The 15,678-nt window shown below is 44.8% G+C and overlaps 1 protein-coding gene across 8 annotated transcripts in view; it reads right to left on the minus strand.

Moving 5' to 3' along the window:
• si:ch211-106a19.1 (uncharacterized protein LOC561797 homolog) overlaps window positions 1-15,678 on the minus strand; it is a 536,207-nt gene that overhangs the window by 269,084 nt on the left and 251,445 nt on the right. Inside the window, exon 1 of one of the 8 annotated variants that reach the window (XM_038792371.1) lies at window positions 12,543-12,816. The exons of the other annotated variants lie outside the window; for them this stretch is intronic. Coding sequence (XP_038648299.1) covers window positions 12,543-12,621 — 79 coding nt within the window. The 5' untranslated portion in view covers window positions 12,622-12,816. Of the gene's footprint in view, window positions 1-12,542; window positions 12,817-15,678 lie in introns of those variants that run through there. 8 annotated transcript variants of the gene reach the window in all.

Raw genomic sequence — 15,678 nt, forward strand, 5'->3', positions numbered from 1 at the left:
GCTATCCACTACTCTTTAATTTTACTTGATCTGATTGATCAAGCACTTTTTAAAGTACATTTATTAAGGTAATTAATCTTGATGTAACAACCCCAAATCAAGGCCCAGTGCAAAACCGGTATCATAGTATTTACAGTGCAGAAGGAGGCCATTTGGCCCATCAAGTCCGCACTGGCCCTTGGAAAGAGCACCCTGCTTAAGCTCACGTACGCACCCTATCCCTGTAACCCAGTCGCCCCACCTAGCCATTTGGCCAATAAGGAGCAATTTAGCGTGGTCAATCCACCTAACCTGCACATCTTTAGATTGTGGGAGGAAATCGGAGTACCCGGAGGAAACCCACGCAGACACGGGAAGAATGTGCCGACTCCGCACAGACTGTCACTCGAAACCGGAATTGAACCCTGGTCCCTGGAGCTGCGAGACAGCAGTGCTAACCACTGTGCCACCGTGCTGCCCTACTATTATGTTCAGATTATGATCAATACTTCAGAGCTATAGAAGAAAGGAAGAAGAAAAAGCAAGGAAAAGTTAGAACTACCAGCACTAACCCACAGGATAACAAGGGATCAGGACCCAACCCAGGCTCCATAGTTCCATGGTGCATGCTGAGCAGCCAACAATGAGGAAGAGAACAGGTCGCTCAAGCAATCAAAAAGGCATCCTATCCCCAGAGGGACAACAGGATATCCACCAAGCATAAAACCCAGCTCATCCCCAGGCTCTCGTGCTGCGAAGAAGCAAAAACTAACCACGCAGGATGTCCCCAACAAGCATCCTTGAAAAGGGACACCCCAGGACGCCAGAAGCAATAGAATACTAGCCACAGTGCTGGACCTAAGCTAGCCCAGTACATCCCCACATACAGGAAGCTATACCCCCAGGGCCTCCAGCACGCCAGGTGAACCCATACACCTCACACCCCATCCATCCCTACTGATACCAAGAGGAGGAGGATGATCACACCAGTCCCAACCAGGGGGGATTCCAATCCAAGACGAAGAACCACCATCAAGACCCCCAACAATTCGGTGTCCTGGGAGGGAGCGCCAATTCCTTCCTTACTGGTACAATCAGGGGAACCTCCCCCAAACCATCGGACCAGACCAGAGTGAGAAATAGCACCCTGCTCACCTGGATGGAGAAAGAAAGAATGAAGAACCCCCAGGGGAGAGAAGCCCAAAGTGATTCAGAATGACTGCCATCACAGAAAGTGTACCAAGAGCGATCCCTCTCCTCAACAACCCAATCTTACCTCAGCATGTGCCAATATTAAATGTTCTTGTTCTAATAGCTCAAAAGAGGATAACAGAGAAAGAGACCCAAGCGAAAGAAGGCTCAACCACAGGAGTCAGAAGGAACTCAGTCCTCCCCAGGATACAAAATATGCCCAGGCCATCCAAGAATAAAGGCACGTATTCGGAAACTCTAGTACCCTAAAATTATAAGAATAATGTTTTTTTAAAAACCTGACATGGATTACCTCTAACTTGGGGTCTGGCCTCAATCTCAGTGAGGGCTGAACTAACCCTACCAACCCTAACCATCCACCCTTCATCCCGCTCCGGTTCTACTCATAACATCAGAAGATAGATCAACAGAATTAGACCATTCGGCCCATCGAGTCTGCTCTGTCATTCACCCATGGCTGATATGTTTCTCACCCCCATTCCCCTGCCTTCACCCCATAACCCCTGATTGCCTTATTAATCAAGAACCTATCTATCTCTGTCTTAAAGACACTCAGTAATTTGGCCTCCACAGCCTTCTGCGGCAAAGAGTTTTCCGATTCATCACCCTCTGGCTGAATAAATTCCTTCTCATCTCAGGTTTAAAGGATGGTCCCTTCAGTCTGAGGCTGAGCCCTTGGGTTCTAGTTTTTCCTACTAGTGGAAACATCCTCTCCACGTCCACTCTATCCAGGCCTCGCAGTATCCTGAAAATTTCAATAAGATCCCCCCTCATCCTTCTAAACTCCAACAAGTACAGACCCAGAGTCCTCAACCACTCCTCATCTGACAAGTTCTTCATTCCAGGGATTATTCTCGTGAACCTTATCTGGACTCTTTCCAAGGCCAGCACAACCTTCCTTAGATACGGGGCCCAAAACTGCTCACAATACTCCAAATGGAGTCTGACCAGAGCCTTATATAGACTTTGAAGTACATCCCTGTATACTAGCCCTCTCGACATGAATGCTAACACTGCATTTACCTTCTTAAGTGCTGACTTAACCTTAAGACAATCTTGAACTAGTACCCCTAAGTCCCTTCCTTATAAACAAGATAGGGGGTGGCAAAAACAAAACACTCCCCTACAACATCCAGAAGGATTATAAGACATAGCAACAACAACGAAAAGAGTAAAACTGTGAACAGATCAGACTTAACATGATCAACTCAACATGATTTTGCTAGAACAGGATCATCAATAACACCCGCCCTCAAGCTCACATCTTGCACTCCATTGCAGGAGAACATAATTAAATATTAAATAAACAATAACAAGGGAGTAAGTCCAGGATTATAGAAGAATTGCAGGATAAATTGAAGGATAATGCCATCATCCCCATTGCACGAGAAGATAAAGGATGAGCCACAATTAGTGAGCATTCTTCAGGATCTCTCAAGGATTTCAACAATCGAAGCATGAGGCTGACTCTTTGATGTCCAGATGGTCCCCGGTCTAGGTCCCAGTGGGAGGGAACGATTCAACCCACTCAGCCACCTCCAACCCCTCACGACTAGCATCGAGAATAGGACAATATAGGACCAGCAATGTGTGGGCCCAACCGACGCCTGGTCTCGAAGATTGAATTTGTTGTGCTTCATAACAATCTGATGGGCCCAATCTCCAAATCACGATTATCAAAACATGACAGCCAATTTTCAAACTCAATCGAGAACTCGCCTCCCACCTCTCGCCAGGGCCCGAGACTACAAACACACCTTGCCCGGCCCCTGCCTTTTGATCCAGTCAGGATAAACGACGCACCACGCAGCAGGATCTTGGCAGCACAAAGGCGGGCCACCGCCAGGGAAAGTGCTCTTTCGAGTGCAAGAACTCTCTTGTGCGCCTGCACCGTTCTCCCAAAAGAACCCCGCAATTCTTCAACGTGAGCTCTGATGACCTGCTTCACGGAGACAAAATCTTCAACCAAGGCACCATTTTCAATGGCGGCCATCATCTGGTTGCACACAGCATCTATAAAGTGAGAGCCCGTTCAGCAGCAGCTACACCACTGCAACCTGGATCCCACCCCAGCCCACTCCGCCTGTCACGAACATACAAGGATATTTCTGAGTTATCTCAGCTGTTCTTCGCAAAATACCAATCAAAAACCTCCAGGGACATAGTGCAAGCCATGGAACCTAAAAGGATGCACAAGCCATGGCACCCAAGAGAAAGGAAATTTGAAATGTGCACCAGGATAAAATAAAGGATTAAAAGATAAGCACTCATTTTAATTAAATGATAAATTGTCAGATTGGTTTTTAGTTCTTATACTTATTCAAGCAAAATTGAGACCAAGCCACATAAAATGATACTGGGACAGATAATCCAAGCACTGGTCTTTTTTATAAATCTCATAGGTGTGGGCGTCACTGACAAGGCTAGCACCGGCTGCCCACCCCTAATTGCCCTTGAACTGAGTGGCTTGCTAGGCCATTTCAGAGGGCATTTAAGAGTCAGCCACATTGTTGTGGATCTGGAGTAACGTGTAGGCCAGATCAGGGCCACCAGACCAGATGTGTTTTTATGAAAATTAGCAATGGTTTCATGGTCATCATTATTTCTTCTAATCGCACAAAGTATTACCCCGAGTCTCTGAATAACCAGGGCAGTGACAACACCACTACACCATCGCCTGCCCAGTATGCAATTGCCTCCCCACAAAGATAGGTTTTAACAAACGGCTCAAGGAATATGAAAGTAGAGATTTAAGGAGGGAATTCCAGAGCTCAGCATGAGGCCTGGCTGCAAACGAAGGTGCAACTAAAATCAGGCGCGCTCAATTGACCAGAATTAGACAAATGCAGATATCTCAGAGAGCTGTAGAACTGGAGGAGTTTACAGAGATTTGGGTTTGGGGGGGGGGTTTGGGGGGGGGGGGGGTTGCTGGAGATTTACAACAAGCATAAGAATTTCAAAAACAACACTGCTAAAACAGGAGGCAATGGAGGTCAGAAAATATCTGCTTGATGAGTGAAAATGATGGTTAGAGTATGGACACGAGCTGAGTTTTGGATGATCTCAAGTTTACATAGGGTAGAATGTGGGAGGCTGGCCAGGAGATTGTTTATTCGTTCATGGGATATGGGCATCGCTGGCTTGGCCAGCGTTTATTGTTGATTCATGAGGGCATTTAAGGGTCAACCACATTGCTGCGGATCAGGAGTCACATGTAGGCCAGACCAGGTAAGGACAAAAGATTTCCTTCTCTAAATGACATTAGTAAGCCAGATGTTTTTTTATGACAATGGTTTCATGGTCACCTTTTACTTTTAATTCCAGGCTTTTTTACTTTAACTCAAATTTCAACATCCGCCATGGTGGGATTTAAACCCAAGACCCCAGAGCATGGCTCTAGGTCTCTGGTTTACTAATTAAGCGACAATACCACTGAGCCACTGCCTCCCTTGGTGTGGTGGAATAGTCAAGTCTGGAGGGAACAAAGGCAATGGATGAGGGTTTCAGTAGCAGATGAGCTGAAGCGGGGCAGAGACGGTGTTCTGAGGTGGGAATAGGCAGCCTTAGTGCTGACAGAATATGTGGTCAGAAGCTCATCTAGGTGTCAACTATAACACTAAGGTTGCAAACAGACAATGGTTCATCTGCAGATAGTTTCCAGAGAGACTAATGGTGTTGGAAGGTAGGTGATGGGGACTGAAAGCAATCGCTTCTGTCATCCTAACATATAATTGGAGGAAATTCTGTTCATTCAGTGTGTTATGATAGGAAATGTTAGGAAATTGGACCGAAGATGTAGTGAGCAATTTATGGGTTAACAGACTGAGGGCAAAACTGTGAGCACTGAGTCAGAGGTATACACCCACACCTGGCTTGAGTTACATTGTCCCATTGAGACTTAAAATAATCAATGGGACTAAACAGGATACCCCTGTTCAGCCAGGGTGATTCACTCAGGATCCATTGTCCTCTGTGACACTCTGATCTGACCAGCCATTACCCCTTTATAGAGTCTGATGGTTTCTTTGGTCTGTAAATTGGGAGTTACGTGCATATTAATGGTATGGCCCTGTTCTTTTCTATAAATCAGAGTGGGCAATCCAAAGCTCAGACAGTGATGATGAGTTCAAGCCTGGGACACCCCAGGACAGATAGTTTGAGGGGCTGGGCAGAGCTCAGAGAGAGAAAAAGAATCCACTTTGAATACGTGGGGCAGACGTATTTGGAAAGCCACCGGGAGAGGTCAGGAACAACTGCAACAGACATAGGCTTTCGAAAAGGGGTCTGAAGGAGCTGCACTAACAGTAGGAATATGTTCTGTAAATGAAAATATAATTTTTGCCTGCCTGCAAAAGTGGAGTTGAGAGCTGTATGTTCATTTTACATGCTGTTTAATTGTTTAGGGTTAAAAGATACATGTAAGCTGTTCTTGTTAGGTTTGAAGCTTAAAAGTTTAAGTGTTGTTTTTCTTTTGTTTAAATACAATTTTGTTTGTAAAAATAACCAAGCTCTATTTCTCATGCAATCGCTCCTGGACTCAAAATAACAAAAAACATTGTGGTTCACTACCTTAGCCATTGTGGGATCTGACCAGGCATCTGTAACAAGTAGTGGTGTTGTACAAGCAGTTTGGCAATATAGAGACAGGGTGGAGTTGGGTGGCATTAGTATTCATGTAAAAACTAATGCTACGTTTTTGTACAATGTCACAAGGGGCAGCAAGCAGATAAGATGTAGAAGCACACTGTCATGTGAGAGTATATTCAAGAAATGGGTGTTTAAGAAATGTACCTTTAAGAAATGGGTGTTCATCAGTGATGTCAGAGTGTGGGTGGAGCTGGGCTGTATGTCAGCTTTTTACTTTCATTTTAGGCTGTTTGCTGCAGGGTGTGTTTTAGTTTTGTTTTCAGAGCTGGTTGGCTGCAGTCACAGCCGGAAGGGGTATTAGTCTCTCTCTCTCTCTGTAATCTAAAAACTGTAATTCGATCCTTTAGTGATTTAAAACTAATATCTGCTCTCAGTAGTGACTTTAACCTGATGTGCTTCTGTTTAAAGGTTTTGTTTAACTCTTATGGATGTTAAAAGGACAGCTTAAAGATTACTTAGTGTTGTATTCTTTGGGGGTTGTATTTGAATTAATGGTTTCTAAGATGTTCACTGTATGTTTTTTTTTAAATTAACTTGAGTTCATAGAATAAATATTGTTTTGCTTTAAAAAATACTTTTCTATTTCTGCTGTACCACACTTGTAGAGTGGACCGTGTGCTCCCCATACCACAATCTATTAAAAGTTGTGGGTCAGGTGAACTCCATGATACACTTTGGGGTTCTCTAAACCCTGCCCATAACAAGACCAAGATGAGAACCTTGGCAAACACCAGGGGCGGGATGCTCCTCCTCACCGTGCCATATTTATGCCTCACCATGCCGGCAGGATGCTCCGTTACGCCAGCCGATCAATGGGATTTCCCATTGTGGGGCATAACGGAGAATCCCGCGGGCGGAGAATCCGGCCCATGGTGTATCAGTGAGGAAGTGAGAAGAAAACCATTGCCGGTAATACTCTGGCTTGGATTAATTAGATAAGAATGGAACCAGGTGCCAGTAGTCCGAAACAGATTTGTGGCAGGAGGATGGCAGGATCAACAAAAAGGGCTACAGAGAGGTTGAGAAGGAAAAAGGGTGATAGTTTACTCTTTTCACAGTCTCGTAGAACACTCTCTGTGATGTAAATAAGAGCTGTTTTGGTACTACAGCAGGGACTACAGGGATTTTAGGGATTCAAACATGGAATTCTGGGAGCGATGACCGTCGATTTGGAAGCTGAAACTTATTACAGGACTTGGGAGAAGAAAGTGAAGTTGGAGATGGGGCAAGACCACGGGGCCAATGGTTGTTTTTTTGCGGAGGGGTGATGTTGACAGAATTAAAGGAGAGCGAGTGAGAGAGACAGACAGACAGACAGACTGAACTTGAGGAGATAGCAGTGAACACTATCAGGTAACATGGGGTTCAAGAAGAAAAGTTGGATCGTTAGCAATTCAGTAGGAACAAGGTCAAGGAAGCTGATGTCAGGAAACCAGTGGTAGTTTTAAGTGACCTATATTTGCATTGTTACGTATTAGAAATAAGGTATCGTTTTGAGTACGTTTAATTTTGTGTTGCTGTGTAAGGAAAGGTACCTATAGTTAGATTCATGTTCGACAAAAGTGTTTGCATTTGGGGTTTTTGGTGTCAGAAGAAGCTGTGCTTCTTTTGTGCTTATAGAGCAGTACAGTGTGAAAAGTAAACAATCTGGGATAAATATAACGTCATTGCTTAGCAACTGGGGGCAGCTTTAGGGTAGGCTTTTTGAATGCACTTTTAGCTAAATACAGCAGTTGGTTTTAGACAGCTAGAGAGGGAACATCTCTCTCAGCTTTGCGAGAAGAAAATCATTACTCCAGGATGGCTTAAGAAAACAAGTGCAGGGAACTTAAAGAATAGCTAGTTAAGCAAACTTAGAGAAACAAAGAGAAGACTCCAAGAAGTCTGAAGCAATAATATTCTATTGGGACTGAGTACCCGAGTTTGTATAGAATTTTGGATTAGTGTGGCAATTCAAGATGAAGGAAGCCTGAAAAGGAATGTTGGAAAGTCTAGTGCTGGGTTCCTTGTTAAGAGTGGAGCAGAAGTTTTGTTTGAAAGAACAGTTGGCAAACCTCAAGTGGATTCTTAATGCAAACAGTTCATGGAAAGCATTGTTTGAAAGAAGATTTTAAAGCATGCCTTTTGGGAGTGGAATTTGTGAAAGCCTCATGTGACAATCAACCGGGGAGAATGAGAGAAATCCACAGAAGATCGGTTGAGTGGCATCAGCCATTTAGTTCAGAGTGGGCTGTTTTTTTGAAAACTGTACACATGTGAAGCTATGGGAGGAGTAAAGGAGTATTGTATTATAATCAAATTTTTTGCGTTTAATAAATGTTTTTTTCCTTCTTGTGGATACTAATTAGCAGTCCTGTGACTGTTCCTTCACGTTTTCGAAAAAAAAGTAAACGTTACGATCTTTCGAGCCAGGGTTCCATTCTGGAATTGTCCCACTCAGTAGTAACACTAACTGGGATCATAACACAAGGCACAGGTCTGTTGGACAAGATAGGCTTGGAGAGGCCATAAGGGGAGTTTGGAGAGAAGCTGGAGAAAGATATGAGTTCAGCAATAGGCAGGGTAAGCTTTTGGGGAAGTTTGATCAGGCGAGCTGGTGGAAGCGTTAGCTGGTGTAAGGGAGGGAGTGGCAAACGCTTGTGGTCTTTTCAGGAGTGAAAATTTTTTTTAAAAACTTCCTACACTGAAAGGATGATAGAAGTTTAGAACTTTCTTCTGCAATTGATGCTAGATCAATTGTTGATTTTAAATCTGAGATTGTTAGACTTTTGTTAAATAAATGTATTAAAAGATACGGGTGCATGGAATTAAGTTGCAGCTCAGGCATGATCTGCCTGGTTTAGCTGGTTTAGCACAGTGGGCTAAACAACTGGCTTGTAATGCAGTACAAGTCCAGCAGTGCAGGTTCATTTCCCATACCGGCCTCCCCGAACAGGCACCGGAATGCGGCGACTAGGGGCTTTTCACAGTAACTTCATTGAAGCCCACTTGTGACAATAAGCAATTATTATATTATTATTATGATCTCACTGAATGGAGGGGATGAATGGCCTCTTCCTTTGCAGCCAGTCTATGTGTCCTTTTGTGCCCCCCCCCCCCCCCCCCTTCCTCCCCAAGCCTGAATACTTAACCATACAATGCGGGAAGGCATCATAACAATTATGCCCTCATTCACTTTTTTAAATTCATTCATGAGATGGTAGCCACGGCTGGCTGGGTGAGTATTTATTGCCCATCACAGAACCAGAGAATTCCTACCAATGCAAAAGCGGCCATTCGGCCCATCGAGTCTGCTGCCCTATCCCTGCAACTCCACCTAACCTGCACAACCCTAGATGCTAAGGGGCAATTTACCATGGCCAATCCACCTAAACGCACTTCTTTGGACTGTGGGAGGAAACCAGAGCACCCGGAGTAAACCCACACAGACATGGAGTGAAAGTGCAAACTCCAGAGAGACACTCACCGAAGGACAGATTTTATTCCATGTCCCTGTCACGGTGAGCCAGCAGTGCTAACCTTGAGACCATCCTTGAGGGCATTTAACAATCTACCACATTGCTTTGGATCTGGAGTCACTTCTATGCCAGATCAGGTAAGAATAGATTTCCTTCCCTAAAGGATATTAGTGAATCAGATAGATTTATGCAACCATCAAAAATGATTTAATGGTAATGATCCCACTTTAATTGACTTCAGGTTTCTTCATCTGCTGTAGTGGGATTCTAATAGAGTATTACCTGGGTCTCTGGATTACAAGTCCAGTGACAATACCACTATGCCACTGCTTTACCGAATGTTACACACTCTGCTCACTGTCCTGGTTTACTAAACTATCTACCAAGCATTCTTCAATTGATTAAAATTTTTTGGGGGGGATTTCTTTTTAAACAGTGATGCATGTACCAGATCTCTGTTGCTTCTGGTGAGAAGGTAATGTACTTAAAAGTCCAATAAGGTGTTACCAAAGCATGACAGAAAACGTTATGGGGAAATTGTCGGAGTAAACTGTGACAAATAAGAAAACTATGTAATATGCAACACTTAATAATAATAACCTTTATTAGTGTCACAAGTAGGCTTACATTAACACTGCAATGATGTTACTGTGAAAATCCGCTAGTCGCCACATTCCGGCACCTGATCGGGTACACAGAGGGAAAGTTCAGAATGTCCAATTCACCTAACAAGCATGTCTTTCGGGACATGTGGGAGGAAACTGCAGCACCTGGAGGAAACCCATGGAGACACGGGGAGAATGTGCAGACTGCGCACAGACAGTGACCTAAGCCGGGAATCGAACCCGCGTCCCTGGCGCTGTGAAGCTACAATGCTAACCTTTGTGCTACCATGCTACCCTAATATACTGCAACTTAATATATTCCAAATAAACAGACTTGCATTGATATTAGACTTTTCACAGCCACCAAATGCTTTACCGCCAATGAATTACTGAAGTGTAGTCACTGTGGTTACGTAGAAAACACATCAGCCAATGCGTTCAGCAAACCCATACAAACAGCAATGTGATAATGATTAGATAATCTGTATTTTCAGATGCTGATTTGAGGATATGCATTGGCCAGGACACGAGGGAGTACTCACCTGACTTTTCACCAACATAGGATGCTTGACATCCACCTGAGCAGGTAGATGGGGTTTTGGTTTCATATTTCATCTGCAACAGCACTTCTGCCAGTGAAACGCTTTTTCAGCATTGCATTGGAGTGTCAACCTTGAATTTTGTGCCCAGACCCTTGAAAGGGACTTGAACCCAGAGCCAAGTGATTCAGAGTTGTGTGTGCTACCAGCTGAGCACCCCGGGTCACTGCCTGTATGGAGTTTGCACATATATCCTCCCCTTGTCTGTGTGGATCTCAACCCCACAACCCAAAAAGATGTGCAGGTAGATGGGCCATGCTAAATTGCCCCTTAATTGGAAAAAAAAGAATTGGGTACTCTAAATTTAATTTATTTTAAAAAGTGCTACCAACTGAGCCACAGGTGGTATAAATTGCAAATCGATATAAAAATATGTTTATGCCTGAAATATGTAGCACTGTTTAGGTTATGCTGTCGACACCAATTTGATGCTGATATCTGACTCTATGACACAAGTCAGCAGCCATCAGGTTATACTATCAGCTCTCCACTGCTGCCTGCCCAGATGAACTGGATGTCAGTGTGTATACCTTTGCATTAAAGTATGAATGTCAGCAATGAGCCGGCGGACTTGTCACCCACATGATTTCATTCCTTCAAGAGTAGGTGTCACGGTAGCACAGTGGTTCGCGCCAGGGCCCCAGGTTTGATTCCTGGTTTGGGTCACTGTCTGTGTGGAGTCCACACGTTCTTCATATGTCTGAGTGGGCTTCCTCCGCGTGCTCCGCTTTCCACCCACAAGTTCCAAAAGACGTGCTGTTGGGTAATTTGGACATTCTGAATTCTTTCTCCGTGTACCCGAACAGGTGCCGAAATGTGGCGATTAGGGGCTTTTCACAGTAACTTCATTGCAGTGTTAATGTAAGCCTGCTTGTGACAATAAAGATTATTATTATTGGTGTACACAACCAAAAATAGATGTCTGAATGAAGCCACTGGTCCCCAATGTTTATGGGCTGTACCCATGTTTAGTTGTGATGTGGAGATGCTGGCGTTGGACTGGGGTGGCCACAGTAAGAAGTCTTACAACACCAGGTTAAAGTCCAACATGTTTATTTCAAACACCAGCTTTCGGAGTACTGAGGAAGGAGCAGTGCTCCGAAAGCTAGTGTTTGAAACAAACATGTTGGACTTTAACCTGGTGTTGTAAGCCTTCTTATCATGTTTAGTTGGGCAAGTAAGTGATTGAGAGGAATGGGTACAGCAGACTAGATTTTCCATTCAGTATTTTTTTAACACAGACGGTGTTGACATATTAAATGAGTGTCCACTGGGCAGCCTGGTGTAGTCTTATGAACACAGCGCCTGCACGGGCCAAGCAGTGCAGGGTCAGGCAGCACACATCAGCTAAGGAGACAAGCACCTTGTCCTGGGAATCAGGGAAACAGAATAGACCCATTGCCTGACTCAGGGGGAGAGCCCTGTCCTTAGTTCAAAATGGGGGTGACCTCAGTTACTGTGGCCGAGGGGAGAGGAGTGGAAGGTAAATGTTGAAAGAGACCTCTTGGGGGGGGGGGGGGGGGGGGGTGGATTATTAGGTACTGGTCCCCTTTAATTAACACTGAAGTCTAATGTCGCGATGTGATCATGTGAGACTTCACACACAAATCAAAGGACATGACTAAAAGCATGGATACACACACCAGGATCAATCTGTTCATCCACACCTCAGTATTGTCAGTCCACGATTGGAAATTGATGCAAAGACACAGACAAAAAAACTCTTCCCCCCAATAGCTGACGAAGGAATGGTTCTCACTCAATCATTGCAATACATACAGCGATCAATGATGGATTATTAAACCGAATGAGAGGCGGGGAAGGCACAATGATGTCCCTGGGATTTGAATGCTGAATCAGGGCCTGGCAGCGATGAGATGACTGAATTTTATTCCAATCCAGCCCTGGTACGCTACAATTATAGTCAGGTGCAACTCGCTGACTGTGCAGGGTAAACAAAAATGATGAGCAGAGCGGCGGCTGCCATTCACAAGGCAGGCATTTTTTTTAATGTTAAAGAAAAGCACCGCAAGGCCACTAACCCCTCCTCAGTTTACTCAGGCAGCCCGAGTGACAGAACGTGCGTGCGGATCCCGTCTCCCAGCAACTTCTCCCCTTCATCCTCTCGGCGGGCTGTCTCGGTGAAGCAGCGCCAGGGCTCTCTGTCTAGATGATCAGCATGGTGTCCTCAACTCCGCCAGCATTCACAGCTCTCACTCCATTCACTCGCTCTCATGCTTCCTCTCGCTTCTTTTTGGTACTCAATGCAGTACTACGGGGCTTGCAGACTTTCATACCACAATGCAGTGCTGCTTACTCCGGAGCACAGGCCAATGCTTAACTCCTCATGTCCCAGATGTGAACATTATCACATTGCCTGCATCAGGCCCTCCGGTAGACGGGGCTGCCCAAACTTGCAAAGCACTGGATTGGAGTGTCCAGAAATTGAAGATCAATCTCCAGGGCACAGCAGTGTGCAACCCTGGGGAAATAATTATCAGGATATTGCTTTTTAATGATTTTCTGTGAAGGGTTCTGACGAAGCTGGGTTATTTTTCCTTCGAGTAGAGAAAGGGGGTGGGGGGGAGAGACACGATTGAGTCCACAAAATTATGAGGGAGGTAGATGGGATAGATAGGAAGGATCTTACCCCTTAATAACCATGGGGCATAGATTTATTGGAGGGGTTTAGAGGGGATGAGAGAAAAACTTTTCAACCCAGAGGGTGACGGGAGACTGGAACTCAGTGCCTGAAAGGGTGGCGGAGGTGGGAACATTCACCACATTTAAGCAGCATTTAGTTGAGCGCTCGAAATGCCATAGCATACAAGCCTAGGGACCAAGTGCTGGAAAATAGGATAAGAATAAATAGTCTGCACCGGTCCCTGGAAAGAGCAGGAGGCCATTCGGCCCATCAAGTCTGCACCGGCCCCTGGAAAGAGCACCCCACATAAGTCCACGCCAAACTTTTTGGACATAAGGGCAATTTAGCTTGGCCAATCCACCTAACCCTCTGATGGGGATAGTTTAGCACAGTGGGCCAAACAGCTGGCTTGTAAAGCCCAGCAGCGTGGGTTCAATTCCCATACTGGCGCCGGAATGTGGCGACTAGGGGCTTTTCACAGTAACAAGTCTACTTGTGACAATAAGCGATTATTATTCTTTCATAGAATTTACAGTGCAGAAGGAGGCCATTCAGCCCATCGAGTCTGTACCGGCTCTTGGAAAGAGCACCGTACCCAAGGTCAACAACTCCACCCTATCCCCATAACCCAGTAACCCCACCCAAAACTAAGGGCAATTTTGGACTCTAAGGGCAATTTATCATGGCCAATCCACCTAACCTGCACATCTTTGGACTGTGGGAGGAAACCGGAGCACCCGGAGGAAACCCACGCACACAAGGGGAGGATGTGCAGACTCCACACAGACAGTGACCAAGCCAGAATCGAACCTGGGACCCTGGAGCTGTGAAGCGATTGTGCTATCCACAATGCTACCGTGCCATCCTTGATGCCAACATGATGGTCCAAAGGGCCTTTTTTGCACTGTAAAACTCTGACTCAATCACTCTTTACCAGGTATCAAAATATTGAAAATGAGAAAACAAAATGCTGTCTGGCAGCCAATAATAATATTATAAAATTGGACAATTAGTCTTTTTGCTTGGCAATTGGCGTAGGAGGACTCTACATCACAAGGATGTGTTGGCCGACTAATGGCAGGAGCGTGGGAGAAGTCATGTGATGCAATGTCCAAGAATACATTTAATCACAGTTGGCAACCCTATACATTTAATTACTCATGTTCAGATTAGCTCATATATAGATACAGATATTGGAGAGTGAGTTACAAGCAGGAACCAAATCCTCTTCTTTCAGTTACCATATCATAAAAGGGCACTGACTTCCATTAGATGGGTCCATGATTAAGCTTGGCAAAATACTTAGTGCTTTCCTGCTGCTTTTTGCAATATGGCTGACCAGGAAACTGATCTTACTACATGCCACTCCTGTTACCTGCCATTAGGTCCATTGGGAGGATTAACAGCCTGATAATCAACCTGTTTGGCCACGTAATGAACACACCTATTGTGCCATCCTGAACCTGGAGCTTCAGGTAGGATGTTAGCATTGCACCACAAGATCTCCCAGAATCTAATCAAGGGTGTAAAACATTTCAATGCATAATAATGGATCACTATGAGTAATGGAAGGCATTAATCCAATTGAGAGATTTAGGTGGTATATGCTGAGTAATGTATACTTAGGAGTGACCTTTGGGAAAGAGTGTTCAGATAATTTACATGTTGAATAATAGGGACCCGGGAGTAGTTTACAGTTAGGAATGAGATCTCATAAGGCAGACAGAATAATTATGAATATGTATAGTACAAAATCAAAGAAATGGTGTTCAACCCATAGAAATTATTGGCTGCGCCAACAGAGTCTTAGAACATAGAACAGTACAGCACAGAACAGGCCCTTCGGCCCTCAATGTTGTGCCGAGCCATGATCACCCTACTCAAACCCACATATCCACCCTATACCCGTAACCCAACAACCCCCCCCCTTAACCTTACTTTTATTAGGACACTACGGGCAATTTAGCATGGCCAATCCACCTAACCTGCACATCTTTGGACTGTGGGAGGAAACCGGAGCACCCGGAGGAAACCCACGCACACAGGGGGAGGACGTGCAGACTCCACACAGACAGTGACCCAGCCGGGAATCGAACCTGGGACCCTGGAGCTGTGAAGCATGTATGCTAACCACCATGCTACCCTGCTACCCTCATGTTGAAGTTTGGATAATTACATTTAAGAAGGATGTCAAGGCCATGGAGAGAATGTCGGAGTGATTCACTAAGGTGATGCCAGGGACAGGAGGCCTTAGTTATGGGAAGAGATGGGAGGAGCCAAGACTTTCTTCATTAGAGTGGGTAATGCTGGTATAAGGATTTTGATCAAGTAAACCAAAACTGACTAGTCAGTGAATCAGTAAGTGAAAAGCATAAATTAAAGATCACTAAAGAAACACAGGGAAAGGTTAGGCATTTTTTTTTACACAGAGGGTTATTCTACAGAAACTGCTGGAACAAAATGGCCTTTAAAAGGAAGTGGATAAATATTTTTAAAAAAAGAAAAATTAAAAGGAATTGGAGAAAGGGCAGAGA

Source organism: Scyliorhinus canicula, chromosome 1 (genome assembly GCF_902713615.1).
Source record: "Scyliorhinus canicula chromosome 1, sScyCan1.1, whole genome shotgun sequence".
Lineage (NCBI taxonomy): Eukaryota > Metazoa > Chordata > Chondrichthyes > Carcharhiniformes > Scyliorhinidae > Scyliorhinus > Scyliorhinus canicula.